The 16,797-nt window shown below is 38.1% G+C and overlaps 1 protein-coding gene and 1 pseudogene across 1 annotated transcript in view; one reads left to right on the top strand and one right to left on the bottom strand.

Moving 5' to 3' along the window:
- VPS8 (VPS8 subunit of CORVET complex) overlaps positions 1-16,797 on the top strand; it is a 265,592-nt gene that overhangs the window by 106,079 nt on the left and 142,716 nt on the right. The window contains exons 22-24 of the mRNA XM_090275034.1: positions 7,666-7,888; positions 11,028-11,117; positions 13,479-13,530. Of these exons, the coding sequence (XP_090131160.1) occupies positions 7,666-7,888; positions 11,028-11,117; positions 13,479-13,530 (365 nt within the window). The remainder of the gene's footprint in view (positions 1-7,665; positions 7,889-11,027; positions 11,118-13,478; positions 13,531-16,797) is intronic.
- On the bottom strand, positions 13,840-15,046 carry LOC150021008 (glyceraldehyde-3-phosphate dehydrogenase pseudogene; annotated as a pseudogene).

Below are 16,797 nucleotides of genomic sequence, written 5' to 3' on the forward strand. Positions count from 1 at the left end.
AAAACAACTTAACTTCAATATAACCTGTAAACCTTCCACTTTTACTTTTCCTCCTCACATTGTAGGCTATTGCTTTTACAATGTACTTTTTAAAAATACTGTGTAACTAATAACAGATTATTGTAGTTATGCTTATTTTTACTGCATTTGTTTTTTTAAACTTTCAAACCAGAGTTGTAAAGTGAATTATGCACCTCTATTACCATATTGCAGAGTCTAACTCTGACTATATATTTACCATTTCCAATGAGATTCATTCTACCTCTTCATGATGCTAACTAATATTTTTTTAATTTCCAGTTAAAGAACTCCCATTAGCATTTCTTATATGGCAGGTCTAGGGTTAATGCACTCTCTCAGTTTTTGTTTGCTTGGAAAAGTCTTTATCCCTCCTTTGTTTCTGAAGGACAGCTTTGTTGGGTATGAATTCTTGGCTGACTTTTTTTTCCCTAATATTTTGAATGTGTCATCATTTTCCTCCTGGTTTGAAAAGTTTCTGTTGAGAAATTATAGGTATTCCCTTCTGCGTAACTTCTGTCTTTTCTTTTGCTGCTCTATAAAATTCTTTATTTGTCTTTGCCTTTTGACAGTTTAATTATAATGTGTCTTGCTGTATGTAACCCTATTCAGGTTCAACCCATTTGGTGTTCTTTGGGCCTTATGAATAAGGCGGTCCATTTTTTACCCAGATTTTGGAAGTATTCAGCCATTATTGCTTTAAATATACTTTTTGTTCCTTCCTCTTTCTCTTTTCCTTCTGGAATTCCCATAATGTGAATAATGTTTTATTTTTTTAATGTGTCTCACAATTCCCATAGGCTTTCTTTATTAATTTTTTTTTTGCTTTTTGCTCCTCTTGACAGGGTCATTTGCAATGTCCTATTCTCCAGATCACTGATTCTTTTCTCTGTGTGGTAAACTTTACTTTTGAAACTCGCTATTGAATTCTTCAGTTATTATATTTTTCAACTGTAGGATTTCTAGTAGGTTTTTTTTGTTTTGTTTTGTTTTTTGTTTTTGGGTAGTTGCTACTTTCTTGCTCAAACTTCTCTTTTGGTTCATGCATTGTTTTCCTAACTTTGTTTAGTTGTCTGTCTGTGTTTTCTTGTAGTTCACTAAACTTCCTTACGAGGATTGTCTGAATTATTTGTATGATAGATAGTTCATAGATATTCATTTACTTATGGTCAGTAATTGGAACTTTATTGGTTTTCTTTGGTGGTGACACAGTTACCTGATTTTTTAAATGATCTTTAATTCCTTCCATTGGTATCTGTGCATTTGAATAGTTGGGCTCCTTTTTCAGACTTTACAGGTTTGCTTTGGCAGAGACAATTCATCACCAATTAGTTCGAGTTTCTGGGTGTGTTTGTTGGTAATGTTCTTGGATAGGTGGGCCTGTCGTTATGGTCTGTTTTGGGGTGAGGCAACTGTTCAAGCTCTGATTGTAGGCATGGGGGTGGGTTGCCACTGGCTGCACATCTGGGTAGGACTTCTACCTAAGTGAGGCTGTAGGATGGGCTTCATGGTTACCTGGATTCTCTGGTCAGGCTTACTAGTTGGTCAAGACTGCGTATTATATTCAGTAGTAATGGAACTATGAATTAGTTTCCCTATCCTGGTAGGATAGCAGGATGAGACCCAGGGCCTGTACAGCTGATTGTTTGGGCACCTGAGTGTGCATTGACTTCTCTGGTCAGGGGAGGCCACCACTTTTGCTCTGCAGACAGAGGATGCCACGAGCTGTGCTCTCTTAAGTGCCACCGTGCATAGGACTGATGAAGGGTCTGTACAATTCCCCATGTGCTCTGTTTAGGTTTCCTGGTCAGACAGGCTAAAGGCTATATTCAGCAGTGAACAGGGCTGTGAATTAGAGTCCCTGCCTGGGCACCAGGGGAGAAGCATTTCTTTAGCCAGTAAAACTCTTTGTTGTTTAAACTCATGCCAACACACACCTTAAGTTCCCTGAACAAATAGGGCCATTGGTTTTGTTCATTCTATCAGCTCTGTCCACTTGCCTCTCAGCCACAGGTTCCACTGGGCCACACAGCTTCCATGAGTTGTCTCCAGTCCTCTGGTCAGATAGTGCCAGAAGATACTTTCCCTAGTGGGTGAGACTGTGATTCAGCTCCTTTCCTGGGCATGGGCAAACCAGGCTCTAGGGCCAGAAAACCTCTTTGTTTTAGGGTTTTAATCAGGCGGATCAGCACTCCACAAATTCCCTGGTCTCAGTGCACCTCTGACTTGGTTCTGCAGATGAACAAAGCCACAGATTGGGATTACTACTTGGTCTCTGCAGGTATGTCATCCATTTGCCAGGATCTCCATGCTGGTGATTACAAGCTTCTTCCCCTTTCTCCATCACAGATTCACAGTTGTTGAGCCCTGCAGATTACCCTGCAATTCCTATGACGCAAGATCGAGTAGGGGTCCTGCAAAGTGACCCACAATACTGGGGTGGGTGTTAGTGTTCCCTCTGGGTTCTCTTTTATTACTAGAGACCAGAAACACAGGGGAGACCTCTCCACATGGTGCTGTGCTGTCTTGGGAGAGGGGCAAATGTAGTCACTGTGTAGCCACTTCTAGTATCTCTTTAATGCAATTTGTCTTGGTCTCTGCAGTACAGGGAGGTGCTTAAGGCTCACCTCCATGTTCCAGGATTCTCTCAGAGGTGTCTCATTCTTGAATATTGTTAGTTTTTCTTGTGAGGGGGAAGCAAAGTAAGAACAACCTGTGTCTTCTTCTTGTTGATGTCACTCTCTTCTTTGACATTTGGTTTCATTTGCATTTGAGGTCTTCTCTTTTACATTCCCAATTTTTCAAAGTATCTGTGACATTAAGATAGCTTTAAGGAATGCTCAGATTGTGCATAACACAGATACATCTTACAAAACATAATTTAGTACTCTGCCAGTTTCAGGTAACTTCTTTCACTTCTAGGGTCATCACTTAGACACTCAATCCTGGCCCCTAGATGCCTTTTATATTAATATCTTCTTAATGGGTACATTGTTTTTATAGTCAGTCCTCTTATTTTTCATATGTTATACTGGTTTTATATGTGGGTCAAATTATAAACTTAATACATATTCTGAAATTAATTTTAACTCAGTACCACAACCATTATACTATAATCACTGTTACCTCAGTATGATAATTAATAGAATTTTATATCCAGCAGTAATATTAATTAAATTAGTGTATATATGCATTTCCATTCATACTTAAGAATTCTTTTATAATATAAAATTCTTTATACTATGGCAGGAAACATGTAGGGCATACCAATCAATGTGTATTGATATCTTTTTTTGGTTAAAATTTGGCTTTATAGTCTTTTCATAAATTTTTTTAAAGTATATTTTATTGATTATATTGTTACAATAGTTCCAATTTTTTCCCCTTTGCTCCCCTCGACCCAGCACCCCCCACCCCCAGCAATCCCACCCCAAGTCCGTGCCCATGGGTCGTACATACAAGCTCTCCCGCTTCACCCTTTCATATATTCTTGTTTTTTTCATTTTTTAAATAAATGATTAATTATTTTAACAATAAAAAATCCAAGGAACCTGAACAAACACTTCTCTGAAGAGGACATACAGAAGGTCCATAGACACATGAAAAAATGCTCAACATCATTAGCCATCAGGGAGATGCAAATAAAAACCACAATGAGATACCATTTTACACCAGTCAGAATGGCCATCATCAACAAATCAACAAGCAACAAGTGCTGGCGAGGATGTGGAGAAACGGGAACCCTACTGCACTGTTGGTGGGAATGCAGACTGGTGCAGCCACTATGGAGAACAGTATGGAATTACCTCAAAAGATTAAAAATGGAACTGCCTTTTGAACCAGCGACTCCACTACTAGGATTATACCCGAAGAATCTTGAAACACCAATTCAAAAGAACTTATGCACTCCTATGTTCATTGCAGCACTGTTTACAATAGCTAAGTGCTGGAAACAACCTAAGTGCCCATCTGTAGATGAGTGGATCAAAAAACTGTGGTACATTTACACAATGGAATACTATGCAGCAGAAAGAAAGAAGGAACTCCTGCCATTTGCAACAACATGGATGGAACTAGAGAGAATTATTCTTAGTGAAATAAGCCAGGCAAAGAAAGAAAAATACCATATGATATCACCTAATACAGGAAACTAAAGAACAACACAAACAAAGGAACTAAATAGAACAGAGAGCAGAATAGCAGTCAATACGGGGGAGGGGAGAGGGAGAGAAGGGGGATAAGTAAGGGAAGGGATTAGTCAAAGAACCCGTATGAAGGACTCATGGACATGGACAGCGGGGAGGGATATGATTGCGGGAGAGGGGGTGGGTTGGGTGGGGGAGAGAAATTAGGGGAAAAGGGGACAACTGTAATTGAAAAACCAAAATAAAATTAAAAAAAAAAAAATGATAATCCCTCCCTCTCAGACTTAAGACCCTTTATAATCTTATAAAGGACAATGAGCGAAGGTCTTGAGCTCCTCTAGCTGCTTCAAGCTGGACATGGTCGTCGTCCTACCTACCCTTGGGTCCAGAAAACCCTAATAATAGTGGGGGTGTGGAGGGGAGGGTGGCCTTCCCACACGGTGAAGGATCGTGCAGACTCCAGGTCAGTTGGCTGTCCCCGGACCACAGCATGCTTGATTTTACAGGCTGGCATCCTTGTTGTATTCTTTGGTTCAATTTTGCTCATTTGTTTGTGTTATTCATTAGTTTCCTGTAATAGGTGACAGCATAAGGTATTTTTCTTTCGTTGCCTGGCTTATTTCGCTAAGCATAATTCTCTCTAGTTCCATCCATGTTGTTGCAAATGGTAGAAGTTCCTTCTTTCTTTCTGCTACATAGTACTCCAGTTTCATAAATTTTTAAAAATCAGAAATGACAAATTATTTTTGTAGACTTATACTTTTATTTTCATGATTTGGTCTCTGTTCCACAGTTTCATTTCAATTTGGTGTGTATATTTCTTTTTGGTATTAGACAAAAGATATGTCTCAAGGCTTTTTATAAAACATTTAATGATTTGTCATTTTGCCTGTACAACAGTAATCATAATTTTAGTTTATTTTTATAGTGGGTCCAGAGCTTACTTGAAACTATAACTTTGGACATTGTTTAAAAATAGATGCTATATGCCCCGACTAGTGTGGCTCTCAGTTGGCTGGGCATTATCACACCAAGCTAAAGGTTGCCAATCAGGGCACGTGCCTGGGTTGTGGCCAAGAGCAACTGATTGATGTTTCTCTCACACGTCGTTGCTTCTCTCCTCTTTCTCTCTCCCTTCCCCAATCTCTAGGATGAATGAATGAATGAATGAATGAATGAATGAATGAATGAATAAAATCTAAAAATGAGAGCTATATTATTATACATGAATTATATTTCAAAACTAAATAGGTGCTGTATGTAGATGATATTGACCACTTGGAGCTCATATTACTGCAAGTAGATATCCAAAAAGAAGCCATCACTTAAATCACTTGAATCATATATAAATATGAACTACAAATATTTCTGTTAAATCTAATATGAACCTGAAATGGTATTTTGATAGCCATGGTATTTGTTCAGTTGTGTTGTTCAGCATCAGGATTGTTGTTTGAGAAACAGAAAGATCCTGATTATCAAGTGTGGTTGAGGAACTGGATGCTTTGGATTCTGTGTTCTTGGTAACTGCATGTTAAATTTTAAACATCAAATCTAGGGGGGAAAGGTGTTATGCCTTTAATTTTATGACATTTATATTGAGATATAATTCACATACCATAAAATTCACCCTTTTAAAGTGTATGGTTTAGTAGTTTTTAGTGTATTTACAGAGTTGTGCAACCATCACAATTAAGCCATGCCTTTTTAAAGGAAGCGTTTACAAATTGTGATGCTTGTATCAGATAACAACATTTTGAACCTAACTTTTTAAAGTTCATTTGAACTTTGCTTTACTTTTATAAATAAAGAGACCAACCCAAACTAACTTTAGATTTATTAAGTTCCACTTATATTTAGTGAGGATTTAATTATTTGTTCTTTTTACATGTTTAATATAGACCATCAAGCATGAGAATCAATACTCTTACTCCCTTCAGATGAATTTATAATTATCATCAAGGCTGAGTTCTTCACCTTTTTTGTATTATAAAATTGATAATGCACAACATGAATTTAGCCATTTCCCTCTATCAGTTTGAAGTTATGATTGATAAATTCCAAATAATATCTTTAATATGGATATTAACATCAAGTGAAGTTATGCAGAAAGAATGGATTTTCTATTTTACTGGCTATAAGGCTAAGGTAATTTCGAAGTTAGCCTTCCTGTAAAGAAAGTCAGCACCCAGGAGTATAATGCCTAAATATAGAACGAAATACAAGAGCAAAAAACTTTCTGGATGTACTTTTTCCTCCCTCTTTCCCTAATGCTCTAATAAATATTCTCCCAGAATGATGAGAACATGTCTTAGAATTTTGTTTTATTTAAGGTAGAATGCAGAAGGAGTTGCTGAGTTTTATTTTTCTCACTTCTTTATTATAGCCTCTGACTCGTTAAGAAAGAAACTTACTCTTTTCCCATTAATCTTACCAGCATTGTATGCTGCTGTGTGTCCCAGGAGTGCCTTGTTTGTCAACTTTTATACTCTGTTTACTGAATTTTTAACTATTTAATTCTCCTCTCCAGGATTTTTTATGATGAACTAAAATACCTAATTATCTCCCCTAGCATGTTGTTTTTAACAACACATTAGAGAGTGCAAGCACTGGCACATATGACATTTCCTTTAAATTCATTAGACTTACTTTATTACTCTTTATGTTTCTTACAGTAAAGCTTCATTAATATGTTTCTTTTACTTGGGTAGTAATTGGTAATCAGAAAAATGTGATGTATTATTGATTAAAATGAAACTAACATGAAAAATACTCAAGTTTGAAGTAAAGGTGGAAAATGATGCAAAAATTACATTTGTGGATATGAGAAAAAAGAAATGGATATGGATTTTCCCCCAGGATATTGCAAATACTGTTTACTGAAAAGTGGCATGTGGTTCTGGTGACCTACAGCCAGTGTGTTTATCATCTGTCTCCTTCCAGGACTTCAGATTAGACAAGACCATCTCCCACTCCTTTTAGAATCTTCCTTGACCTTTTTGTGGAACTTTTTATGAAAGGCCACACTTGTGGATGAACCAGTTAGCACTTTTCACAGTTGATGTGATACAGATATAGAGATTATACATTTAGTGAAAATAATAATAATACCATCAGGTACATAGAAGTAGCACAGTTTTCTTTTTTTTTTTTTTTTAAGAGGAATGACTGATATAGTGAATGATTCAAAGCAATAGAATACATACATGAAAACTTGGAAAACATTTAATTTTGTCTGTCATACAGGATTTAAGGTAGAAGGGTGAGTTTTAATTCTGACTACTACTTGTTAGTTGTATGACTTTCAGCAAATAATTTAATTTATTCAACTTTTCTTATTTGTAAAAGAAGTACTGGGAGAATTAAGATTATATCTATATATTTTTTCACTGTTTTTAATAAACTTGTAAGTTGAAATAGAAAAAAAGATGATATACTTAGCAGGCTGGATTTAATGGATGTTTGAAATGTTCCTAAATGTGTTTTTTTCTTTCTGTTGTAGAGATCTTTTATTTAGCCAGATGTATGACAAATTAAATGAGAATTCAGTGGCCAAAGGAGTGTTTTTGGAGTGCCTTGAGCCATATATTTTAAGTGATAAATTGGTGGGGATCACACCCCAGGTAATGAAAGACTTGATTGTTCATTTCCAAGACAAGAAGTTAATGGAAAATGTGGAAGCTCTCATTGTACATATGGATATAACCAGCTTAGATATTCAGCAGGTGAGTTCATAGACATTTACTAATTTATGAAATAAATGTCATTCCTATATTGATTATACAGGGAGGGGCAAAAACAGGTTTACAGTTGTAGGTATGCTTTTGTCCCTCCCTGTATTTACCTGAGTGGGCCTCCTTCCGCCATCTATCAGCCCAGTTACTTGTTGAGCACTTTTGGTAAGATGTCTTATAAACTTTTATTTGTCAATATGTTTCTTAGGACTGTTGTTTATTGACTGATCCTTCTTTATCTGTTTTGTTCACTACCACAGTTTTCATCCTGCAAATGGATTGATTTCAACTATGAGTACTTTAACTTAAATAATAAACTAGTTTTACTTTTAAGAGTATGAAACCATTTTTTAAATAAAAGGTAATTTATAAGTTTAGAGTTGATAATTTTCGCAACTGATTTTTGAAATAGTATAAGAAGCAAATTGCAAGATGTCTCATTTTGATCAGCCAGCCCATTGTTTGATAATTTACAGTATATCTGAGGTTTCTGTAGTAAGTTTTCAGTCCTTAATTGAGGAGGAGTATGTATTCTGGCTCAAGACATTTCACAGTTTAATTCTTTATTTCCATATAGTTATAATAATGAGTATGCTGCTCCTGCAGAGGCACAGAGATACAAAGGTGCTAAGCCCTACTGTGCTAAAACATGAGTAACTTACAAAGACCTTAGCTAGACCAAAAGTTTTCTTTTAATGTGCAAAATTACATAGAAATGAAGGGTTTGGAAAAACGGTCATTGTTTTCTTCCTGGAAGCTCTTTATGAATGGCTGAAAGTTTGCAGAGTAAAGCCAGATCTTCTTTTACATGTGCCTTTCTATTATATGGGTAGTCTGGTATAGGCTTCACAGTCTAATAATAGGTCTAATGGTTTGAGAGCATGTTATCGGCCTAGCTTTATTTACCTGTCACCACTATAGGTGAAATTTCCAGTTTCTTCTCTTTCCAACATTTTTTAGCTTTTCCTCAATATTATGTAAATAAATTCTAATCTTTTTCATGTTAAGACAGTTTAAAAAATCTTTCCCTCAGTTTCCCTTCTCTCCATATCCCCGTATCCATTCTGCTTCCCTTCTTTCCCTGGGTTGCTACCCCATCACACTCTTCCCAGTCACCGATTTCCTGAAAGCATTGTCTAGGTTGCTATTGCCATTTTTTAAAACATTCTAATAACTCTTCAACTTTGCCTTCACCACAGTTAGCAATGACCTCCATGTCCACTATATCAACCCATATTTTTCAAATTTTATTTACTCTTTCGACAGCATTTAGTCATTAATTCAAGGAACATTTATTGAGTGTCAGGCTCTGAGGATGCTTCAGTGACCCCGATAGACAAGACTTGGCCTCTCGTAAGGCCTACATTTTAGCAAAAAGTTTGACAATAAACAGATAAACAAGTAAACAAATCAGAAATATCCAAAGACAAGTGTTATGCTGAAAGTCAAACAGGTGATCTGGTAGGGAGAGGCTGAGTCTACTTTAGATTGGCTCATTATAGAAAGACTTTCTGAGGAAGTAACAGTGAGCCTGGAATCTGAATGATAAGAAGCAAAGTAATGCAAAGGTCTTGGAGAAGAAGATTGTTATGGCTAAAAGCAACAGCTAATGAAAGAAAATACACACACACACACACACATTTATGTGCATGCCTTGGGTGTTAAAAGTAACAGATAACAGGCAGACAGACCTGGAGCTTCTTTGAAAGAGAGAGGTAGACCTTTCAGGACAAGGTAAAAGTTTTAAGCAAGAACACTCTGGTTTGCTTTAGGGGTAACAGAATGAGGGCTGAGGGCTAAGTACAGACGTAGGTAGGAGCTAGTCCAGGAGGTGGTTCTGTCTGGCCTGTGATGGTAGCAGTAAGGTGGAGAGAGGTGGCCTGATTTTGGACATGTTTTAGATGTAGAGCTGGTTTGCTGATGAATTGGATTTGGGGGTAAGGGGTACGGGGAGAGAATTTGAGGATATTGCCTAGCTTTTTGGCTTCAGAAACAAAGTAGTGATTTCTTGAAGAAGTTTGGAAGACTGGTGTCTGGAGTAGGTCTAAGTTTGGGTGACAAAGTCAGGAATTCTGTTCTGCCATTTGAAATAGCTACTAGATATTCAGATAAAGATAGCAAGTCAGTGATTAGAAATATGTTTAGGGCTGATGATGTAAATGTATTAGTCATCAGCAAAGACGAGTGTTATCAGGGCACTGGCTGAGAGGGAGGGCAGTGAGAGGAGAGCTACAAGAACATGCTTTTGTCTACAAAGGCTCTCCCATGACCTCTCACTTTTGTTTTTCCTCTTATCTCTGCTGTTTCTTATTCTTCTCTTTTGCCAGCCTCTACTCTTCTCCTCCAGCCCTGTCCTCACTACCCTATAGTGTAGCATGGTTCTCATAGGAACAGAACACAGAGTACTCTATACTTCAGTCATTTCTATTCCCCTTCCTAAATATTTTCTCGAATTGATTTCTCTCCATCCTTAAACATTTCAGGCTCCTTACTGCTTCTGCCTGCAGAGTTCCCAGTTTCCATCTGTGCTTTGGCTCACATACACGCATCCTGTAGGTCCTAGCTTAAATATTGCTCCCTCAAGGATGACCTTCTGAATACTCCAGACCAAATCAGGTTCTTCTATAACACTTATCACAGTTGTAAGTGAATTATTTGTGTAATTGAGTATCTTCCCTAAATCATAGCTCACATATCATTTTATGTCCCTCCCTTCTTTTAGTTTGTGTCCAAAATGAGCGCAAGTTCTTTAAAGGTAGAGACTAGGTCTGGGTTTGTCTTATCCATCACTTTATTCCTAATGCCTAGGAATATTGGTATATAGTAAATATTTGTAGAACTAGTGACCAAAGGTAAAATGAATATGGAGAAGGAAAGAATAGAGATGAAATAAAATTAAACAGCAGAGGACGTTTAAAAGTAGCTATTATACTGTTAAAAGTAGTATTGAACTTAAAACAGTTCTTGTCATACATAGCCTTGTGTTTGAGTACTTCAATTTCAGTTTTTTTCAGAGGAAAGAAAAATTAGGGAGGAGAATTCAAAATCTTCTCCATTATTAAAGGTTTAAGGGTAATAATTGGTTAGACTTATTGAATTGTATGGACCAAGCAACTTTTCCTTTTTACAGGTAGTTCTCATGTGTTGGGAAAATCATTTATATGACGCTATGATCTATGTTTACAACAGAGGCATGAATGAATTTATTAGTCCAATGGAGGTAAGATACTTCCTATCTTGGAACATATTTAATATTGTTTAATGATTTTCCCTATTCTCTATTTGCTTTGAATTGTTTCTGTTCTCATGCAATCATTTTTAAGTTTTTTGTAGATGTATTAGAGTTGTATCCACTTGGGAATTTAAGTAGTCTTTAATTACATATTTTCTGCCCTTGCTTTTTTTATATCTGCACAAGTAGGTATTTAATCCCAGGGAACAATATATAAAATTAAAAGTAAAGCATGCCTGTTAGACTTTAAGTTTTTTTCAAAGAATTTTTGTTATAATAGCTTTTCCAAAAGGTATTATAAATTTATTAAATATAGTTATTGTATATACTGAGTAATACTATCTGTAGATATATTGTGCTGGGGGATGGTCCTAAAAATGTTGGGAGGTCATGATTTGTTAATCGCTAATTTGCTTTTCCGAGTTTAGAATTTTATATCATTCATTATGTAAGAATAATTTCTTATTCTCCTCATTACAAAGAAGCATCTAAAGAGCATTTTACAAAGAGAAGAAAAAAAAACCTACCTTGTTAGTTGCTTTATATTGGAAGGCAGAATTGTGGATAATGGAACGTGCCCTGCCAGCCCCCGGCTTTATTACAGTGACTAACCACCTGGCTCAGAAAAGCCAGGCATTTGCTGAGGCATCCAGTCAGCTTTTTGGCATGCTTAATGGCCATCCAAAACTACCTTCATTTTATATTAAGTCACCAGTAATTCCATGATAGTTTAGTCTTCCTTAAACACTTTTAGCTTGGTAGGTGAGTATCCCTCTAATTCATAACTCCTTCAGTTTTGTATGTACCTCTTTTCTTGGTCTATTTACAAAATGAGAGCCACAGCTCCATTCCCCTGCTTTCGACCCTGATTGTGTGTCAAGTAAGTACTTACTCTTGAACACCTATCAGCTGCTTTCTCATCCAGGTTCAGTACTTCCCCAGGAAAGAGCCGTCAGCGGCCTCCTCAGCTGCCCAGGGCCTCAGTGCGTGCAGGAACAGTTCCTGTCTCACTGCTGAAGCACAGTTAGAAAGAATTAATGCAATTTCTACTTTCTCTCAAAATAATTCCTAAAAGCAGATTCTAATTGGATGCATTCTATGATGATAGAAATGATTGCTGTTTTTTTTTTTTTGGTTGTTGTTGTTATTGCTGCTTTTGAAGTTCTTGTTTTGTGTGGGTTTTTTATCCTTCAAAATCTGGTTTGCATTTGTACCTGTGCATCTCAGATGGAACATTGAGGTTGCCTTGTTCAGAGTAGTTTTCAAGTTTAATGACTTTCAGCAGGAGCCTGGTATTTGCTATTAAATAGTCATTTGGAGATTTTAGCAATGGGAAGTTAGATGCATTCTATGATTTCTCTTTCACTTCTCTTCCTATAAGGAAATCTCATTTCAGTGTTTAAAGTTTAGTTATTTTAATACTTAAAGCGGTCTAAATTAAGGGGAGGTGTCCTCTCAAAAATTTTTAGACTAAAAAACAAAGTCACCACATTTGAGATGCCTACTGTAGTCTCTGAAATCTTTCTTTAGTTCTAGTTGGTTGCTTCTGAAGTAAAAGTAGTGCCTTGTGTTGAGAGGAAAAACTTCCTCTATCATCTTAGATTGTCCCAACGTTGTGGGGAGGGCTGTGAATTAACTGATAATAGAAGAAAAGACAAGGGTTATATTTACTTCTGTACTGGAAGCTTACTGTAATGAGTAACTTACTAAATAGCCAGAGGTAAAAGTTTATGTACCAGTTTAACAAAACATTATGTGGGGGAGAGGTTTAGAGCTTTATAGAAAAGTATGGATGTTTATTGGGCTTTTTGATGCTAATTTACAACTGCATTAGCACTTTCAAATGCTAAGGGTCAGTCTTCTGTGAAACAGAAATCTCCCTGCCGGGAAAGCCAGTTAGTTTTACCATTAATCTTACTGTATTTTCAGAGGCTCAGCTTAAATTGAGATGGTATGTTTCTGTGGCTGCTGATTGTTCAGATGTTTTCATTTTAAAGTAATTTTCATTCCCATTTTGTTGGGTTATTAATTCCTTCACTTGCTTTCCAGTTTTTAAGAAACCTAAGGATATCTTATATCAGAAATTGTCGTCTCAACAAAGACCTTCATTGAACTATATTTATTAAATGGTTTCTTTCAGAGAGGAATATACAACAATGATTGTTTCCTAGTGATACTTCTAGAAGTTTATGTCCACATTAAAAGTTTTTATATTTAATTTTAATAGCATACAACTGTCTAATTCAATCAGAGAAAGGTGATTAACAACATAAGATTCTTTATTATCTTTTTTAAAATATTGTTTTAAAAAAGTGATGGTGATTGTTTTTCTATTTCATTTTCATGCAGAAACTTTTCAAAGTCATTGCTCCACCTCTGAATGCAGGAAAGACACTAACAGGTATTTTCTAAGCTTTAGTTTTTTTCTCTTTTCTTTCATATTTTAAGATACTATTTAAATATTGTAAAATTCACCAATTTTATGTATAAAGTGTAAATTGTGGTAATTGTAAATAATCATATAACCACCACCATAATTAAATTAATAGAAGTAACTATGTATACAGTTCCTTCACACTAAAAAGTTTCTTCCTGCCCTTTTGTGCTCTGTCCTTTGCTGACAGTCCTACCTTCAGACAATCACTGATTTACTTTCTGGCACACATTTCATGTAACTGGAATCATAGTTTGTAATTTTGGGGGGAGGGTGGGTACAGTGAACTTTATTGATGGTGCATGACAAGGTAGGGCTCCCTAAGCCCCTCCCCTCTTTAGGGGGTCTAGGATGGCAACTAGAGGTCAGGAGATTCTCAGTATGTTGGGGGATCAATTTGGGGCAAGGATTCCCCAGCAGCTGAGGGCCTCTCTTCCTGTCGCTGGGGCTGGTGGTCCAGGGGGCTCTTACTCCTTGGTGGCCATGTGGACCATAAGGTCCACTACCCTGTTGCTGTAGCCAAATTCATTGTCATACCAGGAAATGAGCTTGACAAAGTGGTCATTGAGGGCAATGCCAGCCCCAGCATCAAAGGTGGAGGAGTGGGTGTCACTGTTAAAGTCGCAGGAGACAACCTGGTCCTCAGTATGGCCCAGGATACCCTTGAGGGGGCCCTCTGATGCCTGCTTCACTACCTTCTTGAAGTCATCGTATTTGGCAGCTTTCTCCAGGCGACAGGTCAGATCCACAACCGACACATTGGGGGTGGGGACACGGAAAGTCATACCAGTGAGCTTCCCATTCACCTCAGGGATGACCTTGCCTACAGCCTTGGCAGCGCCAGTAGAAGCAGGGATAATGTTCTGGGCAGCCCCTCAGCCATCTCGCCACAGCTTCCCAGAGGGGCCATCCACGGTCTTCTGGGTGGCAGTGATGGCATGGACTGTGGTCATGAGCCCCTCCACGATACCAAAGTTGTCATGGATGACCTTGGCCAGGGGGCCAAGCAGTTGGTGGTACAGGAGGCATTGCTGACAATCTTCATGGAGTTGTCATACTTGTCTTGGTTCATACCCATCACAAACATGGGGGCATTAGCAGAAGGGGCAGAGATGATGACCCTCTTGGCTCCACCCTTCAAGTGAGCCCCAGCCTTCTCCATGGTAGTGAAGACTCCAGTGGACTCCACAACATATTTAGCACCAGCATCACCCCATTCGATGTTGGTGGGATCTTGCTCCTGGAAGATGGTGATGGACTTTCCATTGACAACAAGCTTCCCGTTCTCAGCCTTGACTGCGCCTTTGAACTTGCCATGAGTAGAATCATACTGGAACATGTAGACCATGTAGTTGAGGTCAATGAAGGGGTCATTGATGGCGACAATATCCACTTTGCCAGAGTAAAAAGCAGCCCTGGTGACCAGGTGCCTAATACGGCCAAATCCGTTCACTCCGATCTTCACCATCGTGTCTCAGGGTTGAGGCTGGCACTGCACAGGAAAACGCAGCAGTCCGTTGAACTGGAGGAGCAGAGAACCATAGTTTGTAATCTTTGATGTTCTGTCTTTTTCATTTAGCATGTTTTGGAGATTCATCATGTTGTTGCATGTATTAATATTTCATTTCCTTTTACTGTTGAGTGGTATTTAATGAATTGGATATACCATTATTTGTTTATCCATTTACTAGTTGAACATTTAAGTTGCTTCCAGTTTGGAGCTATTATAAGTAATGCTACAATATTTATGATGAGTTTTGTTTTTAATTAAACTTTTTACTGTAAGGAAATTAGAGATCCACATGCAGTTGTAAGAAATGACACAATAGATCCTGTTTACTCTTTACTTAGTTTCCCCAGTGATAGCATTTTGCAAAACTAAAGCACAATATCACAACCAGATAGTCACATAGATAAAAAGACATAGAACAGTTTCATCACCACAGGTATCTGTATGTTACCCTGTTCCCTGTCACTGATCCCTAGATATGAATAAATTTTTGTGTGGGCATAAGTGTTCATTTTCCTGGGCTGCTGCCTAGGATTGCAATGGATAGATTTTATGGTAAACATCTGTTTTACTTTCCAAGGTACTGCTATATGGTTTTTCAAAATGGCTGTACCATTTTTTATTCCCCTTATCAATATATGAGAATTCCATATATGAGTTGCTCCATATTCTTGCAAGCAGTTAGTACACTCAGTCCTTTAAAAAAATTTTTTTTATTTATTGATGAGAGAGAGAGAGACATCGATTTGCTATTTTACTTATTTATGCATGCATTAGTTGCTTCTTGTATGTGCCCTGACCAGAGATCAGACCTGCAACTTTGGCATATTGGGACAATGCTCCCACCAACTGAGCTACCTTTCAGCCAGGGCCAGTACTATAAATCTTTTTAAATCTCTTAAAAATTTTAGCCACTGGGACTTCTGGTCAAGACGGAGGCATACGTAGGTAGACACACTTCGCCCCTAGTGCAACCACAAGAAGAATAACGTGGCATGGAGAGGTGGCCGTGGTGACAGAATGGGTGGTCCCACATTCACATGTGATGGATAAGAATCAGGAGGGTTACCTTGAAAGCAAGCATTTCCAGCCCCTGGCCAGACCACACAGCCCAGAGTTCCAGCTCCAGGAAGATATATCCCCATAACTTTTGGCTGTAAAAACCAGTGGGGGTTGGGACAGCAGAAGAAATTGGCTGGTTTCTCAGGATAGTCTGCTTAAAGGGCCTCATGGACTTAAAACATACACAAACCCACCCACTGTGGGATTCACCACCAGGGCAACAGCTGGAAGGGTGCCAGTCACCTATGGGAAGTGGGTGAAGTGACAGAAAAGGGGATGAATGCTGGGCAAACCTCCAGAAACCAGGCAGCAGCATTGTCTCCTCTCTGAACACTTCCCCCACACAGAGCCACAAAGTGGTAGAGCGCATTGACCCACCCTGGTGATTACCTAAGTCTCCGCCCTACACAGTTTACAGATGCTTTTTATAGGGAATCAAAGCAGCTCTACCTAATGCACAGAAACAAACGCAGGGAGGCAGCCAAATTGAGGAGACAAAAAAGAAAAGTGGCCCAAGTGAAAGTACAGAACAACACCCCAGAAGAAGAACTAAATGAGCCCTGGCTGGCGTGACTCAGTGCATTGCGTGCCGGCCTGCGAACAGAGGGTCTCTGGTTCAATTCCCAGTCAGGTCACATGCCTGGGTTGTGGGCCAGGTCCCC

The sequence above is a fragment of the Furipterus horrens genome, unplaced genomic scaffold (genome assembly GCF_987537825.1).
Source record: "Furipterus horrens unplaced genomic scaffold, mFurHor1.1.pri manual_scaffold_1, whole genome shotgun sequence".
Taxonomy (NCBI): domain Eukaryota; kingdom Metazoa; phylum Chordata; class Mammalia; order Chiroptera; family Furipteridae; genus Furipterus; species Furipterus horrens.